Source organism: Ammospiza caudacuta, chromosome 5 (genome assembly GCF_027887145.1).
Source record: "Ammospiza caudacuta isolate bAmmCau1 chromosome 5, bAmmCau1.pri, whole genome shotgun sequence".
Classification (NCBI taxonomy): Eukaryota; Metazoa; Chordata; class Aves; order Passeriformes; family Passerellidae; genus Ammospiza; species Ammospiza caudacuta.
Window position 1 is genome coordinate 72,360,238 of NC_080597.1, and position 13,421 is coordinate 72,373,658.

The window sequence follows — 13,421 nt, forward strand, 5'->3', positions numbered from 1 at the left end:
CAAAAATTCCTTTTCAAACACACCTTTACTGACCTTGCCTTCCCCCCAAGTGTTTATCAGACATGAACATTAGAAAGAACCACAATTGGAATATGAAGTGCTGCTCCTCTCATGGTTTTCTATCAATTTAACTAAAAAGATTCATGTAGTTAAATTTTATGCTTTTTTTTTTCCATCATGGATGTAATTAATAATGTGCTTATACGGTCTTAGCTTACTTTTTAAAATTCATATGCAGTTGTAAATCATAGTTAAGCTGCTACAAAACTGCAGCCAATGAGCCCCAAAGTGATCTACTTTAATCCCTCAGAGATGTGTTATTTTTATTAACTTCTTACAGCAATACCTAGAGTCCTCATTTCTGGACCAAGTTCCCACTGTGATGAATACCATAAAAATAGGGAGGGAAAAGATGCCTTAAAGTAAAAATAGCTTCGTTCTGCTCCAGTCATTCACACACTGTATAGAGGAACTTTAGAAACAAGGCTAAAGAAAGGTTTCTGTGCTATCTCTATATTTAAATAACTCAAATGAAAAATCCTCTACCCAACTCCCCCCACCAACCTCTAGTCTTCCCATTCTGCAACCACAGCCCCCTGCTGCTGTTACAGGGTCTTCACAAATATCTTCCATTACTTCTCCTCTGTCTGACTGGGTTGGTTTTGCTGTGATAATTTTTGCTTTGATTTTCTTGCCATTGTCAATGAAGGGAATATAAAGTGAGACTGATTTAAGTGGGCAACAGGTTTGCAGTGAAGTATGCAATGGGATGTTACCCTGATCTGCTCCCTATCTTCAAAGCAATGCAAAAATATCAGGGGACACCAATCTCAGCCTCTCCTGGTGCTGGACATGGCTAAACCATTGACAGCTTGGCACCTTGTCCTGTTTATGGGCTGAAACTGCTCCTGGACATGGGGAGCAGTCGTGTCACATCCTGTTCCAGATGCATTTTTTCAAAACACTAAATGGAAGCAAGCAAAAGGAAAGTTTCTTTTGGAATTCTTCTCTCTGCTTCTTCTGGAAGCCATTCTCTGCTCTGCAAGTGAAGGAAGAAAGTTTGACTTGAGAAGTCGAATTTTTTTCTGTTGGCCTGCTGTTCCTCAGTCTTAAGTCTATGCTGTGCAGTCCCTGGATTTAATATTAATTGAAAGAGCTTATCTATTCCTGCCTTTGGTATGCACTTCAACATACTGCAGAAACTTCAATTGTATCCCCTTACAACTTTTCCTTTCCAAACCAAGGTACAGTCCTGTATTCTTCCTCAGCTTTCCCCCTTTTAGCTTTCTTGTAAGTCAATCTTTGAAGCCCTTTACAAGTTAACCTTTGTAGACCTTTCACCACGGCTCAACCCTTCCTGACTTCATACAAAATCATGCTGCTCTTCCCTGGACCTCTGCCCTTTTCTATAGAATGGTACTAAATATTGGTAGCTGTAGTTTAAACATGATTAAAAAAAATCCTTCTTTAAGTGGTGCAGTATTTCCTTGAAGGCTCTATTCAATGCTTCCATTTATACAGCTCGCATTTTCTGTGCCTTTTTGACCACACAGATACAAAACATCACCTCAGTCATCTTATGATATGTGCACTCTTCAAATCCTCTCCTGCTCTCAAATCTTTGAAAAATGCACTCATTCAACACATGTGTTCACTCAAAATAAAATTTACTCTTCTTGCTCACAGTTCGTTTTACCCAGCAGAATTTCTTTGTGTTTGATTGTTTTCTCCAGATTATCAGGTGGCTTCTCCCCCATCTAGTCCCTTCTGCATGATCCAAAAAGTTGGATAACAAGTTGGTGGTTCATTCTGTCAAAGCCATTTACATAGAGAGTGAAAAAGTATTGATCTCCAATAACAGTCCCTGTTGCTCTCCAATCATCATCCCCTCTCTTCCCCTGGCCCGCAACCTTTCCCCATTCTAATCTGCCCTCGATCATCTACCCAGCTCCTTTCCCCATCTGGAAATGGGTCCTTCTCTGCTTCACCAGCAGCTGCATGGATTAGTCTCCTGTGTGACACACTGTGCAATGCCCCTGGGAAATCAGCTTGATTATATTTCACACCTGTCCGCCTTCACAGAAACTTCTTGAAAAACTCCATCAGATTTGTCAAGTAAGAATTACCTTCTCTAAAAATCAGCTGGAATATATTCTATAATGCTATTTACAACCCATTTAAAATTATAGATTTAAGATTCCTTAAGGTTTAAATTTAAACACCCTACAGTCAGCAACTTCAAGTTAAAAACTCAACTTTATCATTCACTCTTCCCCATTGTACTTGTATTTAAGGACATCTGGCTTTTGCCAGTCTTTGTTGTCTGAAACTTATAGTGTACAATGCACCTGTTAAAAAATAACATGCAAGGTACTTTTTAATACAGTGCAGGAAAATATTTTAAGTCTGCAGTAACAAAATATCTGTCAGGCACCATTGCCAAAATTTAGCCTAACACATACATGCACAATGGCTGTGGGCACATATCCTGCCATTTCAACAGCAAATGTGCTCATGGTGCAACTCAACTGATCTGAAAAGCTAAACAGTGTTCACATGGGCCACTGAGAGCATTCAAAACACAGAATAAGATGTGAAGTGTAGAGAAACCCTGGCTCCTGGAGTGCTGGCTGAAGGGAGCCTTTAAAGAGCATCTAAAACAGTTTTGCCAAACACAATGTACTGAAACTGAAGGAGCAGAGGGTGCAATTGGCTGTGTGGTGTCACAGGGGCAGTCAAGGAACAAGGAGCAGCTGCTCTTAGCTGCAGGTTAGGACACTCAGGATGGGAATCTGTGACAAAGTGAGTGTGCCACAGCTCTGCTGCTGTGCAGGACTGCCCGAGCTCCCTTTGCTCCTACTGTACCAGGCACTGTGACAGGACCTGCTGGAGGAGAGGGATCATCCCCCTGCCTGCACCAGACTATTCTGGAAGGGCTAAACTGAGGCTGAAATGGTGCTCAAGCAAGCCAGGTAACTTCTGCCTCCTATATGCAACTCTCTCTCTCTCTCTCTCTGTATATGTATGTAACTATATATACCTATATACCCACTTGGTCTCTCCTGTATGCAGCAGATGAATGCCTCATTATCAAATGCATCTCTTTCTCTCTCTCTCTCTATATATATATATCTATATGTAACTGTATATACCTGTACATCTCTTGGCCTCTCCTGTATGCAGCAGATGAATGCCTCATTATCAAATGCATCTCTTTCTCTCTCTCTCCCTCTCTCTCTATATATACGTGTGTAACTATATATACCTGTACACCTCTTGGCCCGCCTGGTCTCTCCTGTATGCAGCAGATGAATGCCTCATTATCAGATTCCTCTGCTCACTTCCCAGTAGACTTAAATTACCATGTTAAACAGGATAATAATAAACACTGGCCTTTAACTACAGCACATCCTTGTTCACTCAGCAGCCTCCCTCTAATCTGATAAAGGGTCTGTATAAGGCTGCAAGCAAACACCAAGCCAGTTGTTACCCAGGTGCCTCTCCCTGTTTTCTGCAGTGTGATTCCCACAGCAGCACAAAGAGATTCAGGCTCACAAAGCTGCTCTAGGGGACCTTGATCCCTCCAAGAATTATCAGGTATTGAAGCAGAGGCAAGGTGCCAAAAGGACATAGTGGATCTGGCCCAAGACTCTCCTGCTGCATTTCAAAAGACAAAAGTAGCCCTGTGCCATCTGCTTGCTTCAGCACTTGGACTTCAAAACCAAAGTAGCCAAGGAAATCTTTCCGGCTTAGGCAAACAGTGGGGAGGAAGAGAGATCTTGGTGGCAGTGTGTGCTGCCTTCACACTGAGCTTGCTGCATTTGAGGTATTAGAGAAGCTCTTTTTAACAACCACCCTGGAAAAAAGTCATCTATTCACCCAGAATAAATTATATAAAGGAAGCAAGCTTGATTGGGAACAGAGAGGGCTGATCTGCCGAGACTTTGATTCCCCTTAGCCCCCAGAAGCCAAAAGTGCCATTTTATTTCAGTGGTACAGAATTTCGTGCCCTGTTGTTTTGTTTTATTTGTTTTTTTGCATTTAGTTTACCTAATCCCCTGGATTTCTTTTGTTGCAGAAAGAGGAAAAAGCCTTACAAAACAACAGGAGATAAAAACTTAGTCAAATTACTTTGCTGAGCTCTTTCACACATCCAAAAGATGCAGAGGAATGCAAGCTCTGAAAAGGATAAGGAATTTCCTAGAATGCAGCCATTCCTGAAGTTCACAATTCATAAAGCCAAGGTTCAACATTTGCAGTAGTATCAATATATCTGTGGAATTAAGATGGCTTTCCTCTGGTTTTCCAGAGTGAGGTAAACTTGGCTTTCTACCTGTCTTCCTCCAGCCTCAGCTTTGCAGAGCTGGCAAGCAACACAAAAGAGGAGGAAAGACATGAACTAGGCTGTCTGTCGTTGGAGGGTATGAAAGACAGTCTGAATAACAGCAGGAGAGAGAGAAGCAGCCTATGGTTATTTTTGACAGAATTGGGAGAGACTCAGATTGCAGCTTCATAAACAGCTCATCAGAGAAAATCTCGGTCCAAATTAGAGGAGCCCCTTTGGCCAAGCTCACAGAAATACACAACCTTTGTCTGAGAAGAGAGAAATCTTTCAAAAATCAAAATGCTTTTCTTTAAAGAGCAAAACCTAACTGCTCCCCCCGTGTGGTGTAGTAACACCAACTTGCATTCCTGTCATTACAACTCATGGCTTGCAGCATATTCAGAAAAAAATTTCTGTGTGACACCAGGCTGTGAATGTTCTGCCTTACACACAGTCACAACCATGCAATGAAATGAAAAATTGACTTTTTCTACCTCACCCAACCACGAGGTCCCTTTGATGGACTGTTCTATAAAATTGGAGGTGATACAAAGGGCCTGGCACAACCCAAATCCACCCAGCTCAAATTAAATAAAAATGGTTGTTTTGTGTGGGTATTTAAACATAAGAGGAGCATGGAATTTCACTCCACATCACACATGTGATTTTTAGTGTTGTCCTCTACAGAGCCAGGAGCTGGACTCTGATCCTTGTGGGTCCCTTCCAGCTCAGGATATTCTATGATTCTATAACCTCCAAACAAAAAATGAAAATTCAGTTTATTTTTTAAATGCCTACTAGATAGTATAGGTGAAGAATTGTCATGCATTGTGATGAAAAGAAGACTGTAGGATGTTTCTCAGGGCAATTTTTCTGTTTGTTTGTTTCTAACATTCTTAACAATCTCTCACACGGAATCCTTTGTGCAACTGGATTAAGAAAATAAAGATCATTCCTAGTCAAGAGACATCCACAAGAAACTCAAGAGGTTTCTAGCAACCTTGCTGGCAGATTCAGCCAGGAGGAAGGATAGAGCCAGCATGGAGATATACTCCTCCAAAGCTTCTGAGGGAAAAGCTGACCACCAGAGGAGCTGGCTGCTGATGCCAGAGAAAAGTAAGTCTGAAGGTTATTCTGCCTATCTTCAGGATTAATTTCATTTACTCATTAATTAACACATAATGCCTGAAGTGACAAGTATAATCTCTGCATGGCTGAAAAGAGTCCAAGCAAAAAGCATCCCCAAAACCCAGCCACCTTTCAAAAAGAATATTGCATATGGAGACTACAAACATTGGTAATTAGTCTACAATGATTTGCATGACCTATGCTTCATCCTTATGCCTTCCAGCTGCCTGATGGACAGGTACAGTGATTCCCAGAAATGGGTATCAATGGGTTTCTTCTGTCTAATCACAACATCATTCTCACTTCATTTACTGCTTAGTGGGAAGGCATTGCTGTGACCCAGGAATCAGCTCCTTCCAGATGGACGAGTCTCAAAGTTCAGCATTTTAGTGCTTTAAACTAAGAAGGAGTTTGCTCATCCATAGCAGCCTGGACTGCAGAAAATCCAGTTGTTTGACCTCTTAATGCTCTCCTATCCAGCATTACAAGAAAAAGACATTTGGTGAGGGCTCTTTGCTAACACAGTAGGGGAGTACATGCTACAATACATCAGTCCTGGGAAATGAGGTGGGGGGGTGGGCTGGAAGCAGAACTACACTGAAACACTCCAACCAGAAATAACTTCTGCTTCTGAACCACAGAATCATGGAATGCTTTGGGTTGGAATGGACCTTAAAGACCACCTAGCTCCAGCCCTCTTATCACGGAGAGGAGGCAGGTAGTTCACTTTTCATTAGAGCAGGTTGTTCACACAACATAGCCTTGAACACTTCCAGGGCTGGGGAAGGGGGAAGAGTGATCTAGTAGAGACATTTGATTAGCAGGACCCCCTCCCTGACACTGATGTGAGACCAATGCACCAAGTCTTTTAACCAGAAGTAAGAGATGCAAGCAACCCAAAATAAACCATAGTCACTCGAAGCACCTGACTGCTTAAACTGGGCAGCAAAAAGAAGGCACTGAGAGGATCCTCTGCCCAGTACCAGGAAAAATGGAGATATGCTGAGCCTTGGCAGTGCTTTGCCCAAAAGCACGGAGCACCCGAGGCTGTGCTGTGTGCTTCCCACAACAGCACCTCTCATCTCCAGCAAGGGCTGTTTTGCACTGTTAACTTTGCTGGGAGCCCACAAAATCATTCTGTGATGTTCTCCATAGCATGTGTGGTCTGAAGGGTTCTAGAGTCAGTGCCAGGAGTGCAGTAAGAAGGAATAAGTGTCTAGCAGCCTTACAGCCAGGCACACACATGCACATCCAGTTCTGCCTCTGAGCTACACTAATTATATCTAACGGTAAAAATGCTCACGTACCAAGGCTGAATGAAAATGTACAGCTAGGTAGGGAGGAAAATGCATTCTGTAAAACAGAATACTCACTTTCAGTTTACATCTAAGCACGTGTCACGCTTAAGCAGCTATAAGAGACAAAACTCTCACATGCCTAAATAAGCACAGATATACGTAATGAAAGGAAGGAATATAGTTAGGGACAAAAACTTTACATGTGTATAGAAAAAATGCAGGAAGGAAAACTAACCCTTTCATTTAGAATAATATCAGTGCCAAAAACCAATTCTTTAACATGACTGCAGAAAAAAAAAATCAGATTATTGAAAAAGGGTGACTATTTGTAATTTTTATATTTTTATTGCTGCTGGAGCAATGATGTGGCAAGAGCCCACAACCATAATTTTTCCCTTCTGCATCCTTAAAATATTTCCCACCTGGGGTGCAAAGAGAGGAAATGAAAGGAAATAGAAAATTATATTTTTCATGAGCTAATCCTGGGAAGCAATCTCTCAGTTTCCACATTTTTGGCAATGATAATTTAAACAAGGAGACTGATATTTTCTTTTTTTTTTTTTGCACAGTTAGAACGCATGCTTTGAGATAAAAGACAATTAAACTTCAGTTTAAGAAGAGGAGGAAGGCAGTGTTCAATAGGATTCATTAGTCCTCTCCTCTTAGGACTGCTGCATAGCTCAACACAGCATACTACAAAACTGAGAGCTCAGCTGCAAGCCTCCTTGGAAATGCTGAAGGCAAGCAAGATCATCAGGAAAACAAGCAAACTGAAAGCAAAGAGAGTATAACTACTGTACCTTTACTTTGGGGAGGGTTCTGACTTCTGTCTCGGAGAACATTAATCTGGTAGACAGCTCCATAAGGCTCAAAAAGTTCTTTTAATTCTTTTTCTGACCACGAACGGGGAATCTGTCCAACAAACATCTTAATGGCATCTGGGTCTGGTTGGTCTGAATGATCCAAAGCTCCATTCATCTTGTTAGCTGTGCCGTTACTAGAAAGTGGAAAAGGAGATTAAAAAGAGAAGACAAGTTAGGAGACTACACAGTTTTCGTGTGCACTAGATGCAGAAGATGATGTCAATTGGCACAAAGCAGGAAAAAAAAAATCAGTGTTTAATTAATAGCATAAGTATTACGAACAAAAAACAATGCTATTACATTTTTCATTCGAGTCTGGTTCTCTCTGCAGGCTGCTGCTTAATGTCATTATATAAGATGAGAGCGGCACAACACAACCCAGGACTTCTGCATTTTAAAGTAGAGGATAGTGGCAAATAAGTGCAGCTTTCTCTCCATGGCTGTTGTAAACAGAACTGCAGTGAATTCTCACTAAACTGGCTACTGGCAGAAAGCAGGCAGTGCGTGTGTCTATGTGTGTGTGTTTTGTAATAAAGTCACATGAAAGGAGTATGAAACACTTGGCAATCTGTCAGATGACTAATGCAAGATGCCAGCGATGAATCTGCAGATTGTGTGAAGCATCCATGTGTGCATCAAATTAGTCTGATATTGCCTAGAATGGAAAACACTCCAGCTATGTGCCTGGTTGCTGCCGATTAGTTGCCTACGCTCTTTAAAAAGGAAAAGCAGCCTGGAGAGACCCAGTTTAAAGCATTCTGTTTATTGCTGCCATAAAAAAAACCCCCACAAATCAAAAAGAGACGGCGATGGCAAAACTGCCTACATTGCTGTGGAAATGAAAATGCTGCTTCAGAAAGTTTTTTTGCCCTGCAAAAGGAGATCAAATTTTTGAACACTTTCACCCCCTGTAAATTCTCAGCCTATCTGATCTCCAGATGTACATCCTAAATCCAAGCTCAAAACAACCACACTTTTGCAGGGAAAAAGAACTTTGGAGCAAAAAATAATCTGATGTGGGAAACAAATGATAGATCATGGTTTAGGAGAATTCGTACTCTTATACAGAAAATAAATAATTTTAAATACTGAACAAAAGTAAAAATACATCACTCCCTCCCCCCTCTCCCCTTGCATTATTGATAATTAAGGACAGTAGTTTCAACTAATTACTTGGCTAGAAATTCCAAAAGTGCTGATGATTTTTTGGATGTTTCACTTTCAAGAATGAACACTAATGATGCATGAATTTTCAAGCATCCCCCATCTTTCCACCAGGGAGAGGGGGCAAATGGCCTGTATGCAGCAATGTCAGAAGCTGATCATGGCAGAATTCAGGCATTTCAGAGCCACCTGCCACTTTCAAAAAACTTGGCTTTAATTAGAATTTCTCTGTTTGATGATTGTTCAGGAGTGAATGCCCACCGGAGGACTTGGAAGAGCTCAGAATCTGCACAACCAGATGAAAATCATATTTTACATGTGAAAAAAAAATCTAAGAGTGGAAGAAGAGAACAACCCTGTGCAATTCCCTTGTCTCACAGCTATAATCTGTGTGAAGACAAATTATTTAGTTTCATGTGTTTCATCTCCTTAAAAGCATAATTCACATTAATATGCCTGTATTAACTTTAGCACTTTCCCTGCTTACAGGCAGGAAGGAGAAAGTTATATTAAAGGCACATTTTACACCACCAACAAGAAGTTTGATCATCCCTTGTGAAGTGCTTTCAACACGGATCGCAGACAACAGCATTTATCACTCTCATAAATGGCTAAAATTCCTCTATACTCTAGCAGGAATCTTGCCTGAGTAAGAGACTCCAAGATTTGGTCCAAACTTTTGCATAACATTTCATGTACAAATATCTTGTCTTGCAAATGCTCTTTATTTTGAATAAGTTCTGCAGGTCACAAGTTCACCTGCAGGAATTGTGACTTCTCCAGGCCCTAGGAACTGCATTTCCACACAAAGACAACACTTAAGCCAAACCAAGCCAACCATCCAAACAACCACCCCCTTAAAATTGCCAAGAAACAGAAAAACCATGACTAACTCACTTGAGTGATACTTCATGGGAACAACTTTCAAGACTTTCATGGAGCAGTAGGCACCTATGTGACACTTAAACCTCTAAAAAAAAATCACTCAATTATTTCTTTTCAATTCCTATTCCTCTACGTAAAACCCAATCTGTCAAACAACCTCCCTACTAGGGAGGTTGAAAAATCCCTGACCCATAGCTTAAAATAGCTGTGGAAAATGCCTATATGTTGTTTTGAAAGAAAAGGTAGAAGATTAGTTAAGCTCCCAGCTCTGCCCTAGGCTTGGTCAACTATTTTCTTTCATAAATTGGCTTGACTTTTCACTTCATTTATTCTCTATGTTGTTTGTATTGAGTTCAGTTTTAAATTATGCCCTTCATCTGTTCTCTCTGTTGGATCCCTTCTTTAAGAAATCCATACACAATTGCTACTTAGCCCAGAATTACAGCTAGGGTCATGTTTAATAAAGAATAACAAGTTTATTCCTTTGCTTTTTCCTTTACCAAAACCACCTTTACCACCAAGAGCCCCACAATTTCCATTGCTAATCAGCCAATTTTTTAGGAAAGCACAAAGCCAAACACTAACACCTGTTTTCTCAGGTTAATGGCCCTATTAGCATCAAGTTCTTGCTTTGAGCTAAAGGTTTAGGCACAGGCCAAGCTCTCTTCTAATTGCAAAAAACGCTTAAGCCCTTTCTTTATTTTGTTGGGACCAAAGTTGAACTACATTGGTCATATTCTTTAAATGCTTTATTGGCTGGAGGTGGTTAAAAGCTCTGACTCAAGGCATCAGTACCATACACTATGATGCCAAGCTCCAGGGGACAGGTTTTGTCACTCACTGCCTGCATTAACTTGAGTAAGTCATTAAAACTTCTCCAAACTAAATTCCACCATCCATTGACAGCTCTGTCAATCCACTAACTCCTGCAGAGTTAGGGAAAAAACCAAGCATAATTTAGGCTTTTCTTTAAAATACTTTTCTTCCACAAGGTAGGGACTTGACTGAGCTGCCAACATTTTGGCGGTTTGACAGACAAGTTCAGGCCACAGAGAGGGCACACATTTTTACAAACACAGCTGGGCTCCTTCCTAAACTGCACTGCCTTTGATGTCAGTGCAAACCAAGGCTCTCAGACACCTCAGAGTGGGAATCCAAGTCTCACTGTTGGGATTTTGAGGAGCTCATGAACACTGTTGCAGCAATGACACTTGCAGTGGAATCCTCACCCAGCTTTGGCAGCTGGCGTAGGACTAGAGCCAATGCAGACAAAATGAACAAGTGAATAAATCAGCAGAGAGATAACATTGGGGAAAAAACACCTATTTTACAGATTCTATGGATTGGATCCCTGCAGTACACTGGACGGCTCCACTGAGGAAGAAAATTATAGACCACACCTGCCTGATGGTTCATTTTATCACAGAACTTGTTGAGTCCATACAAAATCCAGCCAAATATGCCTGATCCTTTGCAAATGATCCCTTCTAAGATGAATTCCCTTATCTTCTCCCAGCTTTCATCTTCACCCAATGGACATTACAGCTCTGCACTAAGACCTCTTGGCTGCTAACAGCTGTAGGGCTTTTATTTCTTTCTCTTTGCCAACACAGTGGCTCTCAGAGGAAGTGGCTTCTTCCTTCCCCCATCTCCCCTTCTCCTGTACCCAAGAAGTAATAAGACAAAAGAGAAACTGCATGTAAAACTTTCCAGAAGGAAGTAAAGCAAGCCTTGTGAAAGCTTAGGACTATTTCTTGAAAGCACAAGTGTACAGAGATAGCTGTGTCTAGGGGACACTAATGAGAATGGGATCCCTTGGCACTTACTGTCAGTACCCAAATGATGACATACATTAAAAAAATAAAAAAAGAAGGAAAGAAAGAAAAAATAGATTATGTGGCTCTATGCTGTAGCAATCCTTCCCTCCATGGCCAATTTAGCCCATTGGACTCAGGGGTGACCCAGCACATCATCTCCACTGACAAGGTGCCATCTGTATCATAGAGAGCAGCCTGAGGGCAGAGATTAAGACACTGAGTCGCTGGCTGCTTGTGGTTGCTGCCAGAGCATCCTCTCTCTCAATTTGTGCCAATTTTTCTTCTAATAACCTAACTACCATTCCATCATTTCAGCAAGCTGACAGGGCCACTCTTGAGGAGCTGGAGATTGTTTTAATATCCCTGCTGCTTCAGCAGGAGCACCAGAAAAACCCAGTAGATGCCCTCTTGGTCTCTCCCATTCATATCTTTAATTACTGCAGGACTGCTAAAAGTGAACTGCCCACTCAGGACAGAGAGGTAGCCTTCAGAAGCAATGTCTGAATCAAAAGAGACTCTCTTAAATTCATCACTGTTAAGAGCTTTGGCATTAATCCACGTTCATTTCCATTAATGATCCCAGTGTCAAGTCAGGTGCTGAAAAACAGCTGTTAATGGGGACCAAACGGATTTACATGACACCTGTTGGCCAAATCTGTTTTTAACCCTACCCAGTACCTTCCTACTGTTCTTTTTTGGTTAATTCATATTGCAACCCTCACCCTATTATTGTGGTTTCACCATTTTGCTGGGGATTTGCCTTTTTCATGTCCCATGGTATAAGATATTTGAATTCCCTGTAGGAGCCAACAGAACAAGAACATGATAACAAACGAGTTCCAGGTGTAAGGACAACTAAATCCAACCCAGTGCAGAGGTATTTACAGGCACCAAGGTTTTACAGTAACAAAGCATTTACATCTGAGCTGTGGCATCACTGCCAGGATATCACACAAACTGACAAAAGGGACAACACCCGTTTGAAGGCTTCTGACTGCTGTCAAGAGAGACAGCCAAGCATCACCTTAATGTACTCCAAAGATCATAATTGCTGGTTTACGAGCAAATTTTGTCTGGAAGGACCCAAAAGGGCTTTATAAACTCATTGTTTAGAGAGGAATGACTTCATCGTAAGGTGACAGACGGCAGCTGTTTAATGACATGGAGCATTATCACACAACAGTTCCAGCCAGGAAGGGTAGAACAATACTGTACCCAATTGAAAACTGCAGGGGGCTGCAGTTTATAGACACAGAAGGTAATTACCTACATTGGAATTTGGCCAGCAAAATAAGGGTCAGAACCTCTGACAAACAGAAAAAGAAGCTGTGCAACATTTTTAAGCTGTAAATGACCAGGTCTCTGCATTTTGGGGGGGGGGGGAAGTCATCTCTAGATGCCTTCTAGCCCATCAGCATTTCTGCAGCACTCTTGCTCAAAAGCAGCTCAAAGGAAAGATGATGTTTCAAAAATCATTAACTGCTGTAGTGTGTTGTAGTTTTGGGCAGAACTATTAGAGTCTAATAACACTTATAATTATTATTAAGTAACGCATATCCTAAACAGCAATTGCTAAATGACCCTGACATCATGCCCAATGGAAAAAAACCTCCTATGGCAGGATGTTCTACATAGGCAGTCCTACATAGGCAGTAAAGTCTACAAAATAATTATCTCCAGGCTTCCCTGCACCCATCAGCAGGGCTAACAACGGAGCAGCTGTAAGACTTGCAATCCATCTTACAGCCCCATAAAGACTTTAACAAAGAGATGAGCTATTCTTCATGCACCCAGCAGAGAGCAACCGCACTTGCACTCTCACACACACATGAATTACATGAAAATCCTTATGGCTTTTAATACCTGACATATAATGCTCAGATTTCATTCTTCTTGGTAGCTAATAATACTCAAGTGCTTGTGTAAGCACTCAGTGGTAAAT

At 41.3% G+C, this 13,421-nt stretch overlaps 1 protein-coding gene across 7 annotated transcripts in view; it reads right to left on the reverse strand.

Moving 5' to 3' along the window:
* The window catches only part of CELF2 (CUGBP Elav-like family member 2), a 548,030-nt gene that overhangs the window by 122,638 nt on the left and 411,971 nt on the right, over nucleotides 1-13,421 (reverse strand). For all 7 annotated transcript variants that reach the window (XM_058804601.1, XM_058804598.1, XM_058804596.1 and 4 more), the window contains one exon: nucleotides 7,551-7,747. In XM_058804601.1, the coding sequence (XP_058660584.1) occupies nucleotides 7,551-7,728 (178 nt within the window). In that variant the 5' untranslated portion in view covers nucleotides 7,729-7,747. The remainder of the gene's footprint in view (nucleotides 1-7,550; nucleotides 7,748-13,421) is intronic.